Source organism: Ambystoma mexicanum, chromosome 12 (genome assembly GCF_040938575.1).
Source record: "Ambystoma mexicanum isolate Mex_15411 chromosome 12, UKY_AmexF1_1, whole genome shotgun sequence".
Lineage (NCBI taxonomy): Eukaryota > Metazoa > Chordata > Amphibia > Caudata > Ambystomatidae > Ambystoma > Ambystoma mexicanum.
Window position 1 is genome coordinate 441,214,204 of NC_090936.1, and position 23,909 is coordinate 441,238,112.

General features: G+C 46.1%; 1 protein-coding gene and 1 long non-coding RNA gene across 7 annotated transcripts in view; one reads left to right on the top strand and one right to left on the bottom strand.

The window, feature by feature from the left end:
- Positions 1-23,909, bottom strand: part of CACNA2D4 (calcium voltage-gated channel auxiliary subunit alpha2delta 4) — a 1,390,363-nt gene that overhangs the window by 874,866 nt on the left and 491,588 nt on the right. For all 6 annotated transcript variants that reach the window (XM_069628636.1, XM_069628639.1, XM_069628635.1 and 3 more), the window contains exons 6-9: positions 20,639-20,770; positions 11,579-11,639; positions 7,772-7,922; positions 947-1,021 (exon numbers count right to left, since the gene is read on the bottom strand). In XM_069628636.1, the coding sequence (XP_069484737.1) occupies positions 947-1,021; positions 7,772-7,922; positions 11,579-11,639; positions 20,639-20,770 (419 nt within the window). The remainder of the gene's footprint in view (positions 1-946; positions 1,022-7,771; positions 7,923-11,578; positions 11,640-20,638; positions 20,771-23,909) is intronic.
- Positions 1-23,909, top strand: part of LOC138513626 (uncharacterized) — a 481,408-nt gene that overhangs the window by 40,349 nt on the left and 417,150 nt on the right. The gene's annotated exons all lie outside the window — the stretch shown is intronic.

Consider the following 23,909-nt stretch of genomic DNA (forward strand, 5'->3'; position numbering starts at 1 on the left):
GATATTGTGTGGAAATCAAGAATATGGTCAATTTGTCCCCGCATCCAGTCCCAACTACTCAGGATATGTGGCCAAAATGGAGACACTACTTGGCAAGCTCCAGCGTAATAAATGATGAATCCAGTGACAGAGAAACAGAGAGCAGATATAGGGTATATGTGATTACGTAAGTCCCATCACCATGGCAATTAATAGTCTGATCATTGGAGTCATTCAGAGGCGTTTCATTTATTGGCAAGAGCATGTAACAGAGGGCACGGAAATGGGCACAGGCACCATTCCTCATGGGCACCGTTCCTCATGGCAACCTGTGCCATTGTCTTGACTATGATGGACCCACCATTAGGTTGATGAAAGACCACTGAACATTGACCAAGACATACAACCTCTACTAAATGAGGCAAGAACTCAATAAAACCGGCTTCCTACAGGACATCAGCTCAGGTCCAGCTTGGAGATTAAGTATACCTTGCTATTGCAAGTGGCTCATCATGCGGGTGTGTTTCTCCTTCCATCAGTAGAGTATAAAGGCCTGTTTGTCCATTGGGACCAGGTAAGATTACATTGTAAGCCTATATTTCAGTTTCCAACCACTATGGGTTGCTTTTCAACCCCTGAGATTTAACCAATCAGACTACTGAGCATTTAAAAGTAAATATTGCTTTAGTTTGGCTAATTTTAGTAGCATTTCCGGTTGGTATCAATCATGATTGATTAACATGTTGCAGCCCTGCATTATAATAAAGATAGTTCCAAAATTTGTAATCTGCTTTCATCAGGGATCAAACAACATGTGATGTCACTTCCTGTGATATCCATGAGGGGGATCATAGTGATGTGATGATATGTCACTTTCCCTGTCCTTATAATGTTGATGAAACAACACGGATATCTAATTGATCAACTTCAACCCCTGTAGGCCGCAGTATGTGCTGGTGTCACTTACCTCGCGGTTGTCTCGGTCGGCTTGAACCAGCATGCCTTCGAAACACGGCTCAATGTAATGAACATAGTCGTTGTACTGTGGGGGAAAACAGAAAGGGAGTAAAAGGACACATTTTAAGGGTAACCACAGTGGCACAATACAATCTCCTACACAAGGTCTTCAATGCACACTTTAAGGGGTGACTGCACAGGTGCACAGTTAATATAAGGCAAAAGGGAATCCATTGCTTGTGAGTTCTGTGAGAAGGCAAATACTGTAAGTGAATAGTAACAACAACAACACAGCGGAGCGCGCATGTTACATTGTGGCATAACGTGACTGGAAGGCGTAAAAGCCTTGAGTAAGGCTCTAAGGCCTTCCAGTCACGCCACGCCACATTCTCGTGCATTTGTATGGTGGAGAGGAGGGACGGAACACAACTTGCATTTCCGCTGCCTCCTTTCCTATCCGCCACACCAATACTCCAGCATTTGCGCAAATGCTGGAGATCCCTGCGGTATCCGTTATGCACCAGCATAAAGCAGGTAGCCCCCATAGGATCTATTGTACACGCTGTACAAACACTGGCCGAAATAGTATTTTCAATTTGAAACAATGTTGTTGTGGTATGAAAGGAGTATGATGGTTGTGAACGTTATGTTTTTGATCAAGATGTATGCACTAATCACAGCTGGTTCAACACTGAATAACTGAGTATAAAAAATATTTTTCAAGAAAATGTAAATAAAGTACATATATTTTTTTTAAAATAAAATCTGAGGTTGGGAGATACATTATTGAAAAAAAATGAAATAAGAAACTCTTTGTTCCTTTTCAATGTGTGAGATAAATGGTATATCTGCAAACCACATACAAGCACCATAAGGCAGTATAGCAGGTGCCTGATTGCCAGTGCAGCTTCTGTTCCTGAAGATGTGACTGAGGTCTTCCAAGCCTGCGCGTATACAAGTGTCCGGAAGTCCAAGGAAGGGGTCAGGAACATGGATGAGGAAAGTGTGAGTGGTCCCTGGGCCTCAGAGAAAATATGACGAAATCTCGCATTCAATTATACCACATCCCTTTTGCTTTTGTCCAAACAACAAGACTTATGGTCCCCTGTCTGGCCCGATGACCCGCCCCATGCACGCGCTGTGAGAAAGCTGGTGCGTAGGGGCACCATCCACATTGTCTGCTGTTGCTCACCTGGCCCTATCTTGCAGGCAGCCATTGGTCTTCCAAGCCGAGTCCTGACTGGTGTTGGTTGTCAGCTGACTATGAATGTGCCTGGCCACCTACTCTGGAAGGTGAGATGTTCCCTCATCCTCCCATGGCCTAATTTCATCCGCTCTCCACTGACCCACCAAATCTCCCTGTGCTGTCTCCATGGGGGAGGTTGGAGCCTTGCTGCATCTGCCACAATAATCTTTTGCTGCGGGCCTGGCCCTGTTTCCCAGGTGAGCATTGTTCTTCCTGGTAAAGCCCTGATTGATGTTGGTGATCACCTGACTTCAGATGTGCTGGGGCGCATACTCTGTGAGGTGAGATTTGTCCTCATCCTCCCTTGAGCTCACTTCACTTGCACTCTGCTGGCCTTTTGATTCATCCCACCCTCGATCCATGAGGGAGCTTGAGCCTCATGCCAGTATTCACCATTGTCTGCTACCACTTGCCTGACCCCATCTCGTGCAGGCCCATGATTTATCTAGGCAGAGCTATTATTGGTGGTGGTGGCCACCCCCTCTTATGCCACAGAAAACAGGAGTTGTTGGCCTGGTGTTGCTGCAAAGTGCAAGGTCTGTTTGGCCCTATCCGGGCCTGACCCATCCCAGGAGCTTCCCTCGTGGACATCCTCTGCCCCTTTGCAGACAATGCAGTTTATCAGAAAAGCACCCTGCCGTGTCCATCTCCTACTGTATGTTCACTGACTATCTGGATCTGCTCTCTTCAACCCCCTACATTTTGTCTCTTTTCATGTTTGACCTGTTCTCTATGCTCTCAACCTACCATTTTGGTTACCCGTGGCCAAGCGTTAGCTAAACCAATGCATTTTGGTTGCCAGCCCTGCATTCGTGTGATTCCCACTCTCAGCTAAACCATTGCATTTTGAGTACCTTGCTGGCCAAAACATTGCAGTTTAGTTGGCTGTAGCCATGTCATTTCATTATTTTATTAATTTCATTATTAGCAAAACCATAAACCGCAAAACCGTGGAATTGTGGTTGACTGTGCCCCTGTGGTTCTCATTGACGGCTGAAACAATGAATTTTGGTTGACTATGGCCATGTAACTGCATTCTGTTTTGCAAAGTACTCACTTCCAACCTCACTGCACCAGCCTTTCAAACTATTGGCCCCTATCAATCCATTTCACAACACACCTTAGACTCTCACCCTACCTACCACTGACCTATCCGGATACACCTTCACCTTCCCATTCCCACTCAGCTCTCCTCACCATGCTCCTACCTACCCTACCCCTCCTAATCATGATCTCATTCTTGGCCCTTGTCTTCCTTAGTGCTCTTGTGCTTTGTCCCTCCCTCCCCCTTGCTTCATTCACACCAAACTCATCTATCCTGTGCATCTTTCTTCTTCTACACTCCTTGTGTCACCCTCACCCCTTTCCTCACAGAGCACTTCCACTCCAACCAACCCAAACCTGCTGTGATGGCCTTCATCGAGACCTACATCTCCCCTCATGACACGGACACCTTAGTAGGGCTGCCAAGACACTTTGCCACTTTTTCCCATTTCTCTTACAATACTAAGAATGGCAGTGGAGGTGGCTTCCTAGTCAACAAGGACACCTCATCACCTCCTCTGACTTTACATCTTCCTCATTGAGTGTATATCTGTCAAACACCTTCCCCCACTCCTCCCCTCATCTTCCCAACCTCTTGTTCTCCTAACTAGACCTACTATTTGAAACAATTCCAGCTGATGTTCCCTTGGTCTTACTGGGTGACCTAAACCTACCCAACACTACCAAGGTCCACCAATTACAACGGAATTCCACAATACCAGACCATGTCCTGGCCAGTTTACACAACTGGCCATCTCGCACCTATGGTAACTCCCTTGATCACATATTTCAATTATCCAAACCAACTCCTCAATTCTCTACTTATTCTGACCACTAACTTATTCACTTCACTATCTCTGCTCCCCATTCTTCGATTCCACCCCTCTTTCATCCACCACCAAAAGAAAGTTCAAGTCTGACACTATGGCACAATACCTACTCCAGGTTGAGTAATCCATCCTTGCCCCCTCTCCTCCGCTCGCCTATTCCATTCCATTGAACCTGACTTTGAGGAATCCAAAATTGTACTTTACACCTCTTATGACAAACACAGCCTGCTTATTCTTTCACCCCCTCTTGCCCTTACCCCCAAGCTTAGATCTCTCCTGCTGCCCAACATCAGAAGACAACCACACACCTCCATCTTCACTGCTGGTGCAAGGATCACTCCCAAAACCTCCTTATTGCCCACAAAGACTCTCTGTTTGCCCTCAAGACTGTTCCAAACTCTGCTAGCTCATCTCACCCCAGCAAACACTCTATGGCCCTACAGCCAATGCTCTCCCCTCCCAAATTCGACTCTAGATTCCCTTCTCTCCCTGGTAAGGTATCTGCTTTGTACTTCTCCTAGATCACTAAAATATGGGGCACTACACTCTTATTCCATTGCCATTACACCATCCACTACCTGTCCTATTCTCTCCTCTCTATGCCTCTTCAGCACACCCCAGCTCCAGGCTCCTACCTATTGTGTGCTCAGCTAATCCATCCCCTGTTTCCATCAACACCATCATACCAAAGCCAACCAAAAGACGTGGGACTGTAACCTGGTGTTACCTCTCCTCTCTTTTCAGTCTCTACGTCTGAACTGGTAGCTTCTCCACCTGCAATGAAGTACCCACTATCATCCCCATAATCAAGAACCCCGCAGCTCATCCCAACAATCCCACTTTCTAGCATCTTGTTTCCTTCTAACCTCATCAGCCCAACATCTATGTAAGAGTTGTTTTCAACTGCATTGTCACCTACCTCAAGGACCTCTCACTCTGCAAACCCCTTCAATCTTGCTTCTGGAGTAAACCCACTAACAAAACCATTATTACTCATGTCTTTGACTTTCTTGCCACCTCTCATCACTCACATCATTCCTCCATTCTTATCCTACGTGATCTCTCTGCAGCCTTTTACCCTGGTGACCATCCGTCCCTCCATCAGATCTTCTCCTGGGATTCAAGGACACCACACTTGACTGGGTGGGCTCTTATCTCTCTGACCACGCCTTCTCATCTCGTGGAACTCCATCACCTCGTCTCCAACACATCTGCTTGTCGGTGTCCCTCAAGGCCCAGTCCTGGGCCCACTACTCATTACCCTACACATCTACTCCCTGGGAAACCCCAGCTCATCCTGTGACTTCCATTAGCTCCTCTTCATAGATAACACCAGGTTCTCTTACCCTTACCCTCCAACACCCCTGCCATATCAGACACATCACCAACTATCTTAATGCTATTCATTAATGGATGGATCTATACTGCCTGATGCTGAACACAGCCAATATGTAAGTCCTCTTTCTCCATGTCTCAAACATCAATCACGCTCTCCTGTCTCCTGACCTATTCCCTTCTGACTTCCTCACTCCCTCCACTAAGGCTCACGACCTTAGCATCCCCTCTGAAAGTGACCTGCGAGTCCAATGATTTATCAGGGCCACTGCCATGAAAACTAATAACATACAAAGGCAGTAGGACACATGTCTACCCATGTCTGTCCCTTGTCTATGTCCCTCCATGTTGTCCTCTAATCACCTAGTCAGCTCCCATTCATACATCCACCATTGTAAAGGCCCCCTGCACTGGGATTGCCTCGGCCATTTGTATCACGTCCTATGTACGACATTTCTGATTTACTCGAAATAGAAGTACCCATGTTTCACCATTCATGTGTGAGGCCTGTAAAAGCTATCCTCAAAAGGATACATTCTACAGCCTCCATAAGAAATTTGAGGTTCTGGTATTGCCCCACTGCAGGGCATGGTGGGTTCGTGAGGAGGATCAAAAAAGGAGAACCGCTTCACCCCCTCCCTGCCATTAGCAAGGGCCTTTAGTTGGGGCCTCCTTGATGAAGGGATAGATCTTTGGTAATAATCTGTAAATACCCCCTGAGGGTTTAGTATGAATTGTCAAGAAATGGATAAATACGCTTGTCCTTAATTAGAGTATGAAGTAGACTAATGAAGTCAATGGAGCTATTTGCCGCAATGATTTTTTAGGTTAAGACATTTTTAAAATGTTTAAGGTTGTGAAATGCAGCATTTTATAATGCAACAGGTCTGTCGCTTTTCATCTTTAGGAATGTATATTGCATAATGATAAGTTAAAGCAGGTTTTATGACAAATTGTGTTGTTATATGGAATATTGCAACAGTAAGCCTAAAGTAAATTGTTTCTGTTCAGATGTGTATCTCTCATGGTGCGCAGCACCAGAGGAAAGAGGGATAACAGTCATGGGGTATTTTCTTCCACCCAGACACTTTGGTATGGCCTGACACTACAGGCAACACCATGTTTATGTAACACAATACACATTTGCTTTTGTGTTGCTGCTGCAGGACAAACGTAACACTGGAAAGATGTACAGTATTTATCTGTCCCTCCCAGGGAAGCACAACTCAACATACTGCATGTTTGCGACTGCTAATTAGATCTTCATATGCACCTGGAAGCCTTTGCGACGCAATCAAGCATGTATGTTTGAGCGAACGCTCTGAATAGGGTTGCCAATACTAATGACAAATATAGCACCTTTGTTTATCTCTATAGGTCTATAAAAGGGACATTTGTGGATATGTATGTGTGTCTGTTCCAAATGTTCAGCATACTTTCCAACATGCTACAAACCTGAAATTCGGCATGTGGGTAAGTTCCATGGTGTAGCCAATGTAATAAGTTCAAAATATACATTTTTCAAATTCTTTTTTTTAAGTTTTTTTTTAAGCGGTATGCAATGCTTGGATGTGTGCATGTGTCTGTTCGAAAATGTTCAGCATACTTCCCAACCCCAACATGCTACAAGCCTGAAATTTGACATGTGGGTAGGTTCCGTGGTGTAGCCAATGTAAAAAGTTCAAAATATACATTTTTCAAATTCTTTTTTAAAGTTTTTTTTTTTTAAGCGGTCTGCAATGCTTGGAAATGTGTGTGTGTCTGTTCGAAATGTTCAGCATACTTCCCAAAATGCTACAAACCTGACATTTGGCAAGTGGGTAGGTTCCATGGTGTACCTTTTTTGGATTCATTCAAAGTAGCTGGAACCGATTTAAGGGAGTCATGCTTTTCTCATGGTCAGATTTATGTGGCTTGCTCCAGAGTTTGAAATAAAGACAATTTGTTCACACTAGCTCCCACAGGAAAGACTAGCAATATTGTCTACAAAGAAGCATTGGTTTAGTTCTTTAAATAAACTTCAAACTAGGAATGAAGTAGGAATGACAGTGCAAAGCACGGGTACACCTGCTAGTATAAACTAAAACACAGAGAAACTAAACCTACTTGATCAAATTAATTGCAGAAATGAGAATAAAACCGTTGTGAATTTGCTGATCTGTACATTTCTCTCAATAAGGCCACACACAATCGGCCATTCTCAGAACATTTTAGAGATGCCTGACTCGTGAATCCAGGCCCTGGAGGTCTAAAATCTACCTCTTAGACCTGTCTCCGTAGTAAATGGGAGAAAACATGAATTCAGTCTGCTCTGCTCAAGGCAAAGTAATGCTTTTCCTTGCATTGTGGAAAGTATGCACTGGTCTAACGGGAGACTTACTGCAATGACGTTGACAAAGTCGTTTTCTCCTAGTGTGTCCAGCAGGGTCGTGATGGTGTGCTTCGCGATCGTCATCCTGAGGCCTTTCATGCTGCCACTCACATCCACCAAGATGACAATGTCCTTAGGCGAGGTCGCTGCCTGAATGTACCTTTACAGAAAGAAGAGAAGCAACATAAGACCACAGCGTTAGCCCTAGTCAGGAAGGATTCCAGAGCCAGCCCTCAAACAGTGACTCTCCGGACCAATGCCAGGGGATTCCAATGGATGGGAAGCTCATGAAAGGTCATGCGCTAGAAGACCCTGGAAACGTTAGAGTGACTTAGTGATATGATATGAGTACCTATGAGACAAATGCGTGCATTATCAGGTATTAAGCTTGAACCTTGCATGGGCGAGGGTGGGGAAGATATCTCTTACTGTGGGGTGATCTCATCAGGCACAGTGTGGCGTAGCGCACTACAGCCTTCTACTATAGTAGGCAATAACATAATTTAAAGGGTGCTCCGGTTTATCAAGAAGTAAATCTAATAATCATTAGTACCCGGCGAGAGTCAAGCAGAATGCAAAACGCATTCTGATTGGCTCTCGCCGGGTCCTTACCCAGCCGAGAATCCTTTGATTCTCGGCCAGGATTCCAGCCGCCTTGTCCTCGGCAGGGGTGTGGCAGCCCCTCAGCCAATGAGGAGGCTGGAAGCGGGGCCATCCCTGCTCCGAGACTCCCCGCGGCTGAGAGGCTGCCTTCGCCCCCCCCCCTGGGCCTCGGGTAAGGCTTTTTTTAATTCCCTTTCCTCCCTCATCCCCCCACCCCCACTTACCTTCTTGCTCCTGATGACAGCCTCCAGCCGTGTGGAGACTCGGAGCAGGGCCATCCCCGCTCCGTGCCTCCACACGGCTGGAGGCTTCCCTCGTCCCTCGCCGAGGACGCAGGTAAGTTTTTTCCCGTCCCCCTCGCGACCCCACTTACCTTCTTTTTGATCCTTTTTCGGGAGCGGAGGGGCTGCGAACACTTGTGTTTCCAGCGCCTCCACTCCCGATGGCCGCCATGGAAAGGGAAAACGGAGTCTGTTTTCCCTTTCCCGGCAGCCATTTTCTTGGTTGTTTCTCTTTTTTTTTCTGTCCCGAAACGCCACAGCGTTTCGGAACAGAAAAAAATGCTTTTAGTGCCCCGATCATGCAGATATTGCGGGCCGGGGTACTAATAGCAATATAACTCTCGTGGCGGGGGCATTACCGACTCAGGTAATGCCCCGGGGCCTTCGTTAATGGCCTATAACTATGGGCCCCAGGGCATTACCCGAGTCGGTAATGCCCACGCCGCGAGAGTCATATTGCTTAATTAATGCCCTCTGCTGTCAGTAGGTATTGGACTGAATGAGCAATTCTACAGAATGAAGTGGGCGTGACCGAACGTACTGCACTCAATGCAACATGTTATTTACTTTGGTGCACCTACAGATCATGGCAAATGAAAGATGATGACTAAAGATCTGGGAAGCAGGGGGACAGCATATGGGGTTCAGAAAACAGTAAGAGATTTCTGCAGCGAGGTGATGGGAAGTGTCATAGTGTTGGTGAAGTGATTGTCAGATTAATTTAGAACTATATACATAACTTGAAATGGCAACAAGCATACGCATGGATTGTGTTGCCAACCTATAACATGAAGGGACCCCACATTTTAGATTGTGGATTAATTCCAGCTGTCTTTGAGTCACTTACGAACCTCTTGATATCTAATGAGCTGTTTCTGACCACTTATGAACCCGAAGACATGGATTAAAAATCTTCTTTCTCATAAAAAGATGAAATATATTGGGTATTCTGTTCACAATTACATTTAAAAGAATGACTATAAACTGAGTTTAAAACGATTCCCCAGGAGACCATGAAACTATATAAGCGATGCCGCAGAACATCAGTGCAGCTTTCTTTCTTTGCGATGTGTAAGAGACTTAGGGCATGAGGGATTGTCAGTGATATCTTGTAGCCTAGCCCCCCAATAATCACATCATTACAAGTGCACAAAGGTTCTGTCTCCGGCACACCTAATAGTGCCCTGTTACAAGCAAGATATAGTGGAACTAGCTAGGATTATAAACATCTACTGAGGGCTTTGACCTACTTCTAGAGACCGATATGACTATGTTACTTACAAAGCGCATTACCACTCTCTCACCAGAGTGTGCGCCCTTAAACAGCACGCGTTGTCGTCGATCTGTAAACTAGTTCCTAGGGGCCCAAAGCAACAACACTTGGTTTGTTTTTCTACTAATCTTGAGATTGGACCAATGTCTGAGGCATTGCTGACCACCTCCTTCATCCTTCCTTCACCCAATGATATGATATGTTATTTATAACGCCTAAGCGCGGACACAGAGATCGAACCTGTGGTGCTCCGTGTCGTCTAGCTTCCAAGGCGAGCACATTGCCCCTGAGCTATCCTCCCGAGACCATTCAGAAGCCCAACCATCCACACAATCCATGGCATTTCTCTGGACTGACGGTTAGGTGAAAGCATGCCGTCAATGGACCCAGTGCCTTCACAGTAGCCCACAAATCCTTCTATCATAGGTCTATCCCACTTGATTGTCCGTTATTTTCCAGTCCTCTGGCCACACTGTTGCACCCAATGAGTGATTCGAAGAGAACTCTCCGTGGCACAACCAGAACCTCCTGACCTGCTCTGGTGTTGAAAATGTCAATCTAACATTCTTGCACGACCTTGCCAGTGCTTAGAAAGTGGCATGCACATCTGAAATGCAGTTTCTGCAAAATGTGCTTCGCGCTGTGGAACAAAGCATGCAGCAGTAAAGGGGTTAATCATGTTTTCTATTATACAGGGCGATTGACCTTCTGCACAATTGACCAAATTTAAACAGTCAATTAGGATATATATGCGGGGAAACCTCCCGCAGACCCCCCCAATCCAACCCCCACCCCAACCCCCACCCAATCCCCTTATATTATTATTACCCCAACACAACCCATAATATATATAAAAATGACCATGCGGTCAATTGTGCAGAAGGTCAATTCGGAGCCCTGTTAGTCAAACAATTGTATCATTCGAACAGTTGTAAACGAACAATTCGGGTAATAGCGCACAGGGCATCACATCTTTTCTCTATACCTGATGCATATGGTGTTGCACGGATATTCTTTCTTGTGTATAATGCCATTTATTCCAGCCCTTTCATTGATACTACTATTGTTCATTGTCCTCCCTGATGATAATGTATCATCAGTTTTCCCCTTTCATGCACTAACTTACAGTGCGCCATGCTGCACGGGGCATAGGTTGGGTATACGGTGATCCCAATGCACCGTTCTCTGAGGAATTATGAAGTTAACTTTCGACGAGTATCCATCAAGGCTTGAATGAAGTCCGCCGTGTGTGCATTAAGCTACCTATTCTTGCGCGTTGTCGCTGTCCTTGGTGTGGCCTTAGTTCCACAGGAATGGTGGCAACCTGACTGCACTTGGACTTCCCGCCCAGGCCCATGCTCACGTGGCAGTGCTCTCTGGCATGGAATGCCCTGGAACTCCAGTGCCGGTGGTGCACGAGGAGAGTGGGACGGCTTCTTTCTCCCCTCGGTTGGGTCCCATCCCGGCAGCATCTCCCACGGCACGATTCAGGCACGTGGAGACGCAGCATGCGCCAGCGCGCCCTGACCCGGAGCCCAGCGGCCTTAATTTGTCACCATGTACGAGCAGTAACACCCAAGCACCAATAGGTGATAAAGCCTAGAAACAGCCCTACAAGAGAAGCATACATTGCGGCATCAATCATCACTCAAAGCTCACCAGCCTCGGTTCCTGCAGTCAAACGAGATCACGCCGTTGTCGTCGGGCACCCACTTGATACCTGGAAAGAAATGAATGGGCATGAAACTGCAAATACATGAAACTTTCAAACAGGTAGACCGTGGGCACAGTCTGCCTTGTCATCCCTCCACTCTGCTGGGCTGTGTGGATGGCTGTAAAAAAGACATGAACGTGCTGTTTTGGCCCTACTGACAAAATGGCAGATACCAAACCAAAAAAGTCCTTAGAGATATCAAATGAATACGATCCAAACAGTTCAATTCCCAACTAGTCTGACCCCACCCTGCACATAACTCTCTTAAATTGTCCTACAACTAATCACTGGACATCTAACACTCACTTGAGATTCTTCCATTGCAGCCTTTAACATGTGCCATCTCAGGGTACCTCTAAGGTGCCTCATTAGCATTGTAAATTACGCCGTTCCCCTACCGGCATCTCCTCAGGGTATATCTAACACAGTCCCCTGAGATTGTAGCCTGCTGTAACACCTTCTCCCATCAGAGCCTTTAGCAGTGTGTCCTCTCAGAGACCCTCTAATATGCCTTAGTAGGATTGCAAACGAAGCCCCTCCCCCTACCAGAGCCTTGTTGATGTGTGGCCCTCTGGGTATGCCTAACACAGTCCCTTGAAATTGCAGCATCCTGGAAGCCGTTCCCCTAACACAGCCTTTTGGGAATGTCTGATATTTCTCATTGGGTTTGTAAATTGAGCTTCTCCCCTAATGTAGTGCACTTGACTTGAGTTCCCTCACGGTAGGCCTAACACAGTCCCCTGAGATCACAGTTTACTCTAAATCTCTCTCCCATCAGAAACCTTTGCCCTGTGGGAGAACACGAGGCTGAAGATAATGAGCAATAAAGACTAGGATGGCTTTTAATGAATGATTCTTCATCCTATTATGTCCATGTGTTGACCATGAGATTCGACTGTGTAAGTAAACATCCACAGATCATAGTCACACTCTCTCTCTCCCGGCTAGCATCTGGAATGAGTTGCCTAGTAGTGAGGAGCCTCAGAGTCCTAACTCACACAAGGAAATCACCCCTTACACCTTCTTTCGAGGTGAAATATGCGCATGACGGAAATGCACCAATTCACAAAAGGAGAAACGTGCATTTAGTGAATGTACTCCCTGGACGCCAGAGGGTTGCTTCACAAAGGGTCAGGGAAATGTGACTACTTTTCACTTGAGTTTCTTTTTGGGATTGTATCCCTGTCTAAAGTACACCTTAGAAGAAGGCAAAGGTGGTGCTTATCTTTTGTAAATCGGGAGCAAATTGTGTAGGCGGCACAAGGCGGGAAAAGTCAAAACTGGATTAAGAGACTGAATGTAAGGAACATGATCTTAAAGAGTGACGTGTGCATTAAATATTGATATCAAATGGAATCCGGAATTGAGGAAACGTGCAAGACGGCCTGTGTGCAAAAGAGCAATTGTGTCAATTGAAAAGGGTAATCATTTTGTACAAGCCTGATGGTGACAATGGGCCTCATTACGACCTCGGCGGTAGCCATGCCGCTATTGGCGGCATGGCTGCTGCCGGAATCGCGTCCGTGTCCTCAGAACGAGGAATTACCGGGCCATTCCGAGTTCGGAAGGCCCGGTAATGCCTCCCTCCAAGGACCCGGACCCGGTTCTTCTCCATTCACATTTCAGCCCCCATAGGGCTGAATGGGAATGGGAGAGGGAGCAAACAACGGGCCATTATGAGTTGGCCCGTTGTTTGCTCCCTCTTCCCCTCGCGTGAGCCGGTAAGCACGCCTGGTTTGACCAGGCGTTGCTTCCTGGGTCCCGCGAGGGGACCTCGTAATGAGGCGGTACGGGGTAAACGGCGCATGCACCTTTTGCAGCGCCGTTTACACCGTACCGCCAGGGTGGTAATGAGGCCCCATCGTCTTTTTCACACGCACAGTGTCCCGAAGCACGCCCTTGTTATTGGTTTTGTAGGTATTGGGCTATATAAAAAAATATTCAGACTTTGACAAGAGATGGAAGGATGCAGGTGCAAAATCATGAAAATCAAGCTAGTTGCTCTGGCGCAGGGTACCACAGAACCACCTCCAGAGCAAATCAAATGCATTCCATCAGGAAGGTCCAGGTGTTTTACACGAAGCGCTTCCTCGGGGTCAGCTATTAAAAAGAAAATAATAATCCTCATTAATTATTTTTTGTTTAATAACTGGCCAGGGTGAAGCGCTTTGTGGCAAATGTGCTGACCACCTCAATGGAGTTCACATTTGTTTTTGTTTTAAAGGGTGCGTGTCTGGCTTCTCAACTTGAAAAAAATATATCTTTCCCAAGCAAACCTCCAATGAGGAGTAAGGTGCTCAAACCTGCACTACCATCCACTTCCCCAATGCAATGTAATGAACTGTAGCTCGGTCTTCAGAGGGCATTGTTATATCCTGGTCGCACCTGGTCCACTTCAACTTGTCGCTTATTTCCTTGCTTACTGATGTGACTGGTTTTGTTGGCTACCATGCTGTCCCGACATGGTAATTGTCGCAGCTCTGCTACTCCATTGTTCTACTTCTCTCCATTATGCCGCCCCCTATTCCGCTTCACACTTCCTGTCATCCCCCTCTTAGTCATCATCCTCGCTCGCGTTCTACCTCTCACCTGATCTTCCCTCACATTTTGACTCAACCTTTTTTTCCTATTTCCATTGGCCTCTGGCACGCAGATATTTATGTAATAAATCACATGCCACTCTCGATTTGTTCCAGCCACTGAGTCTTATTTTTCTCTGTCTCACAGAAACCTGGATCTCCCCCTCTAATACAGCCACTCATGCCTCTCTTCTTTCCTAAAGCTCCAACCTCTCCCACTCCCCCATCCATCTGGTCGCAGTGGTGGAGTAGGTATTCTCTGCCAACTCTCTTGGTTGCGGCAGACATCTTTTCCGGTCCTTCTGCCTCTTTCCCTACTTTCGAGTTAATAGTTCTTTAAACTGTTGCCAATCACTTTTTGAATCATCTATCGTCCTCCTGGACCACTTCTTTCATTTATCTCTGATCTCAACACTTTACTTTCTACCCTTCTCCCCTCTTCATCTTCTCTTTTTCAACTTGTCGATTTCAATCTACACCATGACTCTATTCATTCCTCCTCTGCTTTTCTTCCACTATTGGGCTCATATAATTTCTCTATTCCTGACTGTCCCCCCTCTCATTCTTCAGGCTCTTCTCTAGATCTCATTTTCTCTTCCATTCCTTGCAACGCCTTAGTTCTTTCCTACCCATTGTACTCCCCTGATCACTTTATCCTGTCTTGTCTATTCTCTTCTCTCCTCCCCCTCTCTTGCCCCCTCGACTAACATGTTTTTATGTTGCAATCTGCATTCTTTACATCTTTTCTGACCTCCTCTCTTCCCCGACCTCACTCTTTCTCTACCCTTACTGTTGGTTCTGCTCTTGATACTTTCCAATCAGCTCTTACATCCACCTTAGATTCCCTTTATCCTACACACTCTGTCACTCCTTCTCGTAAACCCCCATGGCTTACTGCTTCTCTTCTTGCCTGGAAACTTGAATGCTGGTGGGAAAAGTCCCAATCCCCTTCTGACCTTGATCTCTTGTCTACTGCTCACTCTTACTATGACTTTCTTCTTCACTGACTCTCTTTCTCTCTGTACACCTGCCATCTCTACCAGCTTCTTAATTAAATTCTCTCTCCTCGTCCACCTGACCCTTCTCATTCTACCTCTCTCTCTGCTTCTGATCTCACTCACTATTTCACTACTAAAGTCTCCAATGTCTGTGCTTCTTTCCCTCATTCCTCCTCTTCCTTGATTCCAGCTTCTCCTCCTTCTCCCTCGCCATGCCCTTCATTTTCTGCCTTTTCTACCCTTACTGAAATTGGAACTGCTCACTTTCTTTCCTGGGCTCACCCTACTGCCTCTCCAACTGATCCTATTTCTTCCACATTAATTCCTCTGGTCTACGTGAGAAACCTGAAGGTGTCTCCCTGACTAGTCCCCGGGGATCTGTCATCCAGGTTGCCAGGACACGGCCATCGCTATTGGATACAGTTCCTGGGGGTAGGCCTGTGAGGGAGGATCACCTGGATGACGGGTCCTCGGGGAGTGGAAGTGGGACACCGACGGGTGAGACGTGGTATCCCCCTTCTTCTAACACCTTTTCCCAATCCTGCCATGTGGGATATGCAGAAACTCCCCCCCCTTTTTCCGACACAAACACTTTTGCACAATACGAAAGACCATGGACTAACACCAGAGCAGTTTACCTGACATTTTCCAACACAAGGGTCAGGCAGAGTCAGGTAATTGACCAGAACCACACACACTGGAGGCCCTTTCCCTTCCCCACGGGGATAAATGGTGGAGCACGAGAGCACAAGATGATCAAGTCAGACCGCACAACGAGAGAGCTATCCAAGCATGGCAGTTCAAGAGGAGGAGAAAGGCGGCGAGAACAGAAGGAGAGAAGCGGGCTTGGCCTTTCCGATCCAGACCCTCAAAGACTCTGTGGAAGGAAAGCTAAAACTGCGAACAATAGCCAGCGTGTGTTGCAGCAGATGTCAACGGTACAGAGAGCATGCCTACGCTGATAAGTAGGACAGAGGGAAATGCCTGTTACCGTGGTACCGTCCTTGACTCCAGTTACAAGTAAAGCCAAGCGGTTAATCACAGCCGGTGAGTTGAGGCGAGAACCGATAAGAAACTGAACTGTGTTGAATGAAAGTTGCAAAGTGGCAAATTAAGAAAAGTACAAAGAACTTTGAAAATTGAGGGAAAACCAGCTGCAGAGGGGTCCAGCACCACGTGGGTGCTCACTCGAGAAACTCTGGTTAATCCTGTGTTTGTTGAACTACCAATACCAGAAGGCCGTAGGATAGCTGCAAGGAAATGGTCAAAGTGGTCATACAAGGATCTAGCAAAACCCCCTGTACAGTCGAAAGTCTTTCACCTCAAGTAATTGCAACGCTAAGGGAGGTGAATCCCACACAGTGGATTCAAGAGAAAGAATTGTGTGAAGGGAACTGTAAGACTGGCAAGAGTGGACCCGTCAGAGGGATGCCTACAGAAAGGGGCAAAGCATGACGCCTGATGAACATTGTGAGGACATAGAGTGAACCAGACAGTGGGATGTCCACAGTGAACTGTTTAAAAAGACATTAACGTTTGTGAATACGAAAGGGGAAATTATCTTTGCGTACAAGCCATAGTGAACCTCACGGAGGGAGTCTGACATTTGAGAGAGCTCTGAGCCTGGAAGAGGGGAAGCAAGGGGTGAAGAAGCATCACCCGAAGAGAGGCAAACAGTTAAGATGGGTTTCAGCCCAGAAGAAGGGCACCCAGGGGTGTAGTCACCCAACGTGCATTGGAAAGGAACTTTTTGTTTGTTATTTTTGGAATCCATCAGGTCCTCGGAGGCAAGAGACTTTTTGTAGAAAAGAGACTTAACCACAGAAGGTCCTGATACCTGAAGCAGAACTGTTGTCTCGTGCTGGGGAAAGCTCGAGCGTGAGTTGTGCTCAGGAGTCCCGCCTTGTCCCGTGCTCAAAACGTGGGGTACAGATACCCCCGGCTGCCACATCCTGACTTATCATTTGTGAACACCTCTTTCTTTCATGTGAACCTTATCCAACACTCTTTTTGTATTTAGGGTAAGGACTGGCAATATGTTATTCTTAGTATAGGCCCTTTCATTTGACAAGACGCCAATAGGACTGCCCTATTATTATTTGATGATCGTAGCTTGCTCCCATCTTCAATTTAGGTTTAGAATAGGCATTTTTCCGGCCCACCTGTACAGTTTAATAAACACCCTTGCACTGTGATCACTTGTGTCTGTCTATTCTTGATCCCATGCCTTCCTTACATATCCTAAAACTCTCTCATATCTTACTATTCTTATTAACCTTTCTCTTTCTTCTTCCGTTTTCTACAACTCCTTTAAACATGCTACTGTCATACGTATTCTAAAAGAAATATCACTGCACACCTCCCTCCCTGCTAACTTTCGACCTATTTCTCTACTTTCTTTCCTATCCAAACTCCTATAGAGGATTGTCTATTCGCAAATCTCGTCCTACCTTCATCTTCATTCTCTTCTTCCCACACTTCAGTCTGGTTTTAGGCCTGGTAACACTACTGAGACTGCCCTCCTGCATGTCTTGGGGCCTCATTACAAGTGAGGCGGAACAGGTTAATGGGACCCGCTAAAGGAGGCGGACCCGTTAAACCCGTACCGCCTCATTACAAGCTCCCCTCGCGGGACCTAGTAAGTTACGCCTTGTCAAACCAGGCGTGCTTATCGGGTCCCGCGAGGGGAAGAGGGAGCAAACAACGGGCCGCTCGTAATCGGCCCGTTGTTTGCTCCCTCCCCCATTCCCATTCAGCCCTATGGGGGCTGAAATGGGAATGGGGAAGGTCCGGGCCCGGGTTCCTGGAGGGAGGAATTACCGGGCCCTCCGAACTCAGAATGGCCTGGTAATTCCCCATTCTGGGAACCCAGACCCGATTTTGGCGGCAGCCATGCCGCCAATAGTGGCATGGCTACCGCCAAAATCGTAATGAGGCCCTTGGACTTTCTTCTTTTTTACTTGGCACAATAAACTTTCCTCTGTCCTGATTCTACTTGATATTTCTGCAGCTTTTGACACTGATGATCACCCCACTTTGATATTTGTGGGCATTTTTGGGTCTTCCCTTGTTTGGTTCAAATCCTATCTTTCTGACCACACTTACTCTGTATATTGGGCATGCCAGCTTTCTTCTCCCCACACTCTCCTCTACGGTGTTCCCCAAGGTTCTGTCCTCGGTTCTCTCTTATTTTCCCTCTATACTATTCCTCTCTCCTCACTTATTTCTTTGTTTATCCTCTCCTGTCATTTCTATGCGGATGACTCTCAGATCTTCTTTTCCTTTTTCAAATTCACTGATCACCTCGCTCTAAAGTTTCTTCCCGTCACTCGTCCGTCCAAGCCTGCATGGCCTCCCACTTTCTTCATCTAAACTCTTCAAAACAGAAATTCTTTACTCCCTCCCTCTTTGCCTTTCCCCTCATTCTTCCCTTCTTTTCCTTCCTTCCCAGCACCCCATCTCTTCCCCTGCTCGTAATTCAGGGGTTCTTATTGACCCTTCTCTTTCTTACTTCTCTTATACTTCTCTTATGGCCCGTAACTGTCAGTTTCTTCTCTATAATCTGTCGTACTTGTCTTTTTCTGTCTTTTCACGCTACCAAACTCCTTATCTTTGCTTTAATTTTCTCCCTTATTGACTACTGTTGCCCCTCCTAATTTGATTACATGCTACCTGCCTGCACCCTCTCCGTTCTATATACAACTCTGCTATTCATCTACTTTTTGGTCTATCCCCTCGATCTTCCATTTCATCTGCTCTCTCTACTTCTGGCATTCTTTCCTTTGAGTCTCGTCTTTTGTTTCATTTTCTCTCTATTGTTTTCAAATGTCTCCATGGTCTTGCTCCTCCTTATCTTGCTTTTCTTGTTTCTTTCTATTCCCGTCTGTGCTCTTCGCTCTGAATCCATGTTTTGTGTGGTGGTTCCTAAACCCCCTTGTGCTTCATCCCGCTTCTACAGTGGCCGAAGTGAGCGGGAACTGTCGGGAGCGGTGTTCCACTACTTTTATGTTTTACTGTTAACAGCTGCACTACTTTTTGCAACCATTTTCACCATTCTGGAACTGTTCTTTGTGAAGTTAAAGCACAGTTCTCCACTTTACCACTGGATAGCAGTTGCAGCTAAAGTGAAATCTGTTTCAACTCGATTGGCCCTCACCCAGCATGACTGCACCCCTTGACAAATGTGTTGCACGCTGCTCCCTTCCTTTGTACTCGGTCTGCTGCCGGAGTCACAGTTCCCCTACTTTTTTGGTACACTTCTACCACTGCTCTTTGCTTCCTTTTCCCTTCTCACACCACTACACTGGAACTCTCTTCCTCTTTCAATTTGTTCTTCCACTACTTACTATTTCTTTCGTAATAGTCTTAAGTTTTACCTTCTATCCCGCTCTTCTGCTTTGTGATTTATTTCTCAAGGTTCATCGAATTATTGTATTGTTGTTATTTTAACTTTGTCATCAAACTTTGGTTAAAGCGCAATATAAATCCAATACAAATACAAATACTAAATACAGAGAGTGGTACTTTCCACTATTTATTTGCACAAGCAAAATACGTTCCCAGGAAACACTGTGGTAAAACAACACTTGAAATATACACTTTGCTTGTTTTTTTAATGTATTATTACCCCCTCAGCTGGTCCTGTTAGCAGCTACTGGAAAAATGAGATGCAGGAAACTATGCAATAGACCGGGCCCTTATTCCTAGATCACATTGTTGGAGGATCATCCATAAACATGAGCTGGTAGAATCATTTCAAAAGGGGCTCATTTTTAATTTTTTCTAAAGTGTGACTACTTGAAATCATAATCCATTGTGACAGATTTCTGAATTGAGGGGCAAGGGTTTGCCTTAGGAGAATCATTCCACCATTGTGGCAAGATGATCCCGTGGACGTTCCAATTGACCAGTTTACGTTCATTCTATGGGGTCCAGTTGCAACAGTATAAAAGTACAGAAACAATAACAATAAGGCCATGTGCAATTATGGGCCATGAAAAATGTACATGACAACACCAAATAATACAAACAGACACAAGTAGACACAAATCCTCAGTTCCAAGATGCACCTGTAACTGAGTGAATGTTCTCCATAGCAATACAGTTGATATCAAATAACCACATTCCTGCAACGGGTTCCATCGGAAGCCAATTTTAACTGGACAGCTATAACGTCTGCTGGGGAAGCTATGAATTAAATCCCCTTTTGGGGATAGAACAAAACCATTTTGCCCCCACATAAGCATGGATCTTAACCTAACAGCACCAATCCTGGAACGCTGGCTTCATTAGAGGAATAGCTTGGCCAGGTACTCTGATAAATTGGCACTACTCATGAAGCCTTGGTATGGAGTGCTTGTTCTGCAAGTGCTAGCTGCACATTGCACCCATGCAGGTGATGGCGACAGTATCCTTCATGCATTCATACCTGGGTAGAGTCTGAAGAAGCCTGTCGAGCTGCCGAAGTATTGCCAGGTCAGAGTTGGATCCTTTTGGAAGTTCTCCATGAAGACAGGGTTTAAGGCCTCAGACATGAACACTCCATTTAAAATATCAGGATCTGTGAATAGACGAAATGATTGAGAGAGATGAGGCAATAGTGAAACAGTGAGGGTCAAAAGTAAGATTCCACCAAGACACTGAGACAGCTTGTAGCCAAGGAAGAGTGAGAGGCGTTTGTCAAAGGCTATATGTCCCCGTGATTTCAAACTCAGGGAAAAGACAAAAGCATTAGAAGTGATTAACTCTGAGGCTGCATACTGCTAACACTTGATACTAACCATCAAATGATATGATATGATGGGTTATTTATAACGCGCTTATTGAACCGAGATTTCTAAGCACGGACCGGGGATCAAACCGTCTTGCTTCCAAGGCGAGCACGTTGCCCCTGAGCTATCCTGCCAGCTGATATGCTCCAATGCACCTTTAAGAGAACATTATGATCACACCAAATCATTGAGACTAATGCAGACAACACCCCACTCATTCCATCACGCAAAGCAATCACTTGGACTATCTTCCAAACACTCTCCGTAGAAGACCTCACAAAGATCCTAACGTTCCACAAAGAAACATCTCACTAAGATTAAATCTTGCCAGCCTACATCCACAACATTCTCCCCACAGAGGTAGGTACTCCACCACATCCTCACATCATGAACGCATCCCTCATGCAACACCCCTTTCCCATGGGCCTAAAAACTGGACAAATCCTTACCATGATCAAGAAACTATTGCTGGACCTTGATGACCTCAGCAACTACCAGCCCATCACAGACCTTTCTCTCCTAGGCACGATCCTTAAAAGCGATATATACACACACATTCCAGCACACATTGATGCTAACACCCTCTTACAGGCTAATCATACAGGTGTAGGCTCAAATGCAGAACAGAGACATCCACCATCCAGGTGGTGGACAATGCACTCTCCATCCTTGATGATGGAATCCTCTGCCTTCTGGCACCCCACGATCTCTCAGCTGCTTGCAACACTCCTTACCAGCCACAACATCCACATTCACCAATGCACAGATGATGCATAATTTTCCTTGAAAATAGCATCCATCGAAGACATCCACACTCTCAAGGCCTGCATCAACCCAATCCAGACCTGGATGTCCAGTGTCTATCTCAAATTGAACACCACTAAGCCGGAAATCATTCTCCTCACAAACACCATACACACCCAAAATCGGACCTAAGTGTCTGCCATGAACTCAGAGGGTTTCACCCACCTGTGGACATCTTGCACCGAATATCTGGGATTCCAATTTCACAGCCACCTCTCCTTCAAAACACACAAGTTGAAGAAAACCCAGGCAGCATTTGGTACCAACTATCCCCCCTCTACAAAATCAAGCCCTTCCTCCCAAATACCAGTTACTGATCCACAGTATAGGCCCTGGTCCTATATTACCTAGATAAGGGGAAACTCAGTTAATTGGTTTGCCCACCACAATTCTACCGTCTATGAGTAGAGTCCGCAGAGAAGGCTCGCTGTCGTATCGAACGTCTCTGTAAATACAACCGCACAGCCCCACCCTTCACACTCCCCAAACTTCACTGGCTACCCTTATAAACACACATCACCTTCAAAGCTATCTGTATCATGTAGACATTTCCCTACTACCTGGCAGACAAGCTAGCATACCTGGAAGTCAGTGCAAAAGCAGGAATTAAAACCTGACCAGACTAAAGCAGCAGAAATGCAAAACAGAAAGAACCAGGAAACAAGTGTTCTCTGTGTATGGCTGCACAATATGGCACCTCATTTCCATCAACAGCAGAACCCCCCTCCACCAATATGCAAATCTGAAAGTCATATAGACCTTCCTCTTCAAGGAAAACCTTCTTCAGACCTCATAATGTACTCCTTCAAACCTTCTGAGCACAGTATCCTTCCTGGGAACCACCCTTTACATCCCAAACTCTGCTCCACCCCTAGACCCATTCCAGCACTGGTATATGTACTCCACTAACTGTAAATGTTAACTGTTCACTGATATCCCAAACGGTATGCAGGTAATAAATGGAATATTATTATTATTAGTAGTGTGGTATTTATTGAGCACAGGCCTGGCTTTGTGAAGCAAAGGGGTGTTTTACAATCATAGGGTGAAGAACAAGGTTAGGGAGCAGTGAAACAAGGGAGTGGTGATGTAACAACAGGGGAGGTAGGGCAATTGTCAGTAATGGGGTCTAAAAGTAAACACGGGAGGAAACTGTGGGGATCAGATCGCCCAGTCTCAGGTTTTGTGGGAAATGGATGCTGGGTGGACCTAGGGGTTAGGAAGTAACCATTCCTTCCTGAACTGTAGAAAAGAGGGTGCTGTAAGTACAGCAATGTACTCCGGCAACCTCTATCGATGTACATCTCTCCATGGTTTTCAGAAGATGGGGTTGTGACCAATAGATGTGAAAGTAATCAAATGTGTGGGTGAGTGGTCAGGAAGAGCTGAGGTCTTGAGGGCCTGGCTGTAACGCTCACCTGGTTCCCACGGAGGCGCGGCGTCGAAGGCGCAGAACTCTGAAGATGGACAGGAAGGGCCCCTCTATTCTGGCTTCCCTGGCTCGTTGGATACCCTCCTGTGCGTGAAAAGGGAGTATTACCAACTGTGGAACAATGCTCAAGCCTCCCACTCCTTTCCAACCCTCCACGATACCTCCTCCACGATTCCCCGTGAAGCCTCACCTTAGGGTTTGGAAGGATGAGCTCTCCATCCTGCTTCTGATGCAGGGGCGCGTTGAAACCCAGTTACTTCACTAGATTGAGGATTGATGGGAGTTCAGGTAAGCTTGACTGTTCAGGTAAGGCGCTGTAAAAGTTCTGTTCAAAAGTTCAAGCTTGATAATAATGTTTGTTGTCTAATTGCAGCAAGCACTAATGCTTATGTCTTTTTCCCCTTAGGGGCCGGGGTTCGGAGTGCCGGAGATATGGCGCTGACCCGAAGTGAAACAGTTCTGGATGAGCGCTCAGGTAATGTCTTTGCATTCGCTCATTCGATGTCTTTGTCTTTTTTCCCCATAGGGGCCGGGGTCCGGAGATGCCAGGAAGCGGCAGGACCCGAAATGCAGTGGGAATAATCCAACAGGTAAGACTTAAAAGGAAACTGAGCTTTCCTTATTCCTTTTCTCCCTCTCACCTTTGTTCTTGTCTTTTTTCCTCTAGGCGCCGGGGCGTAGCTGAATCCGGA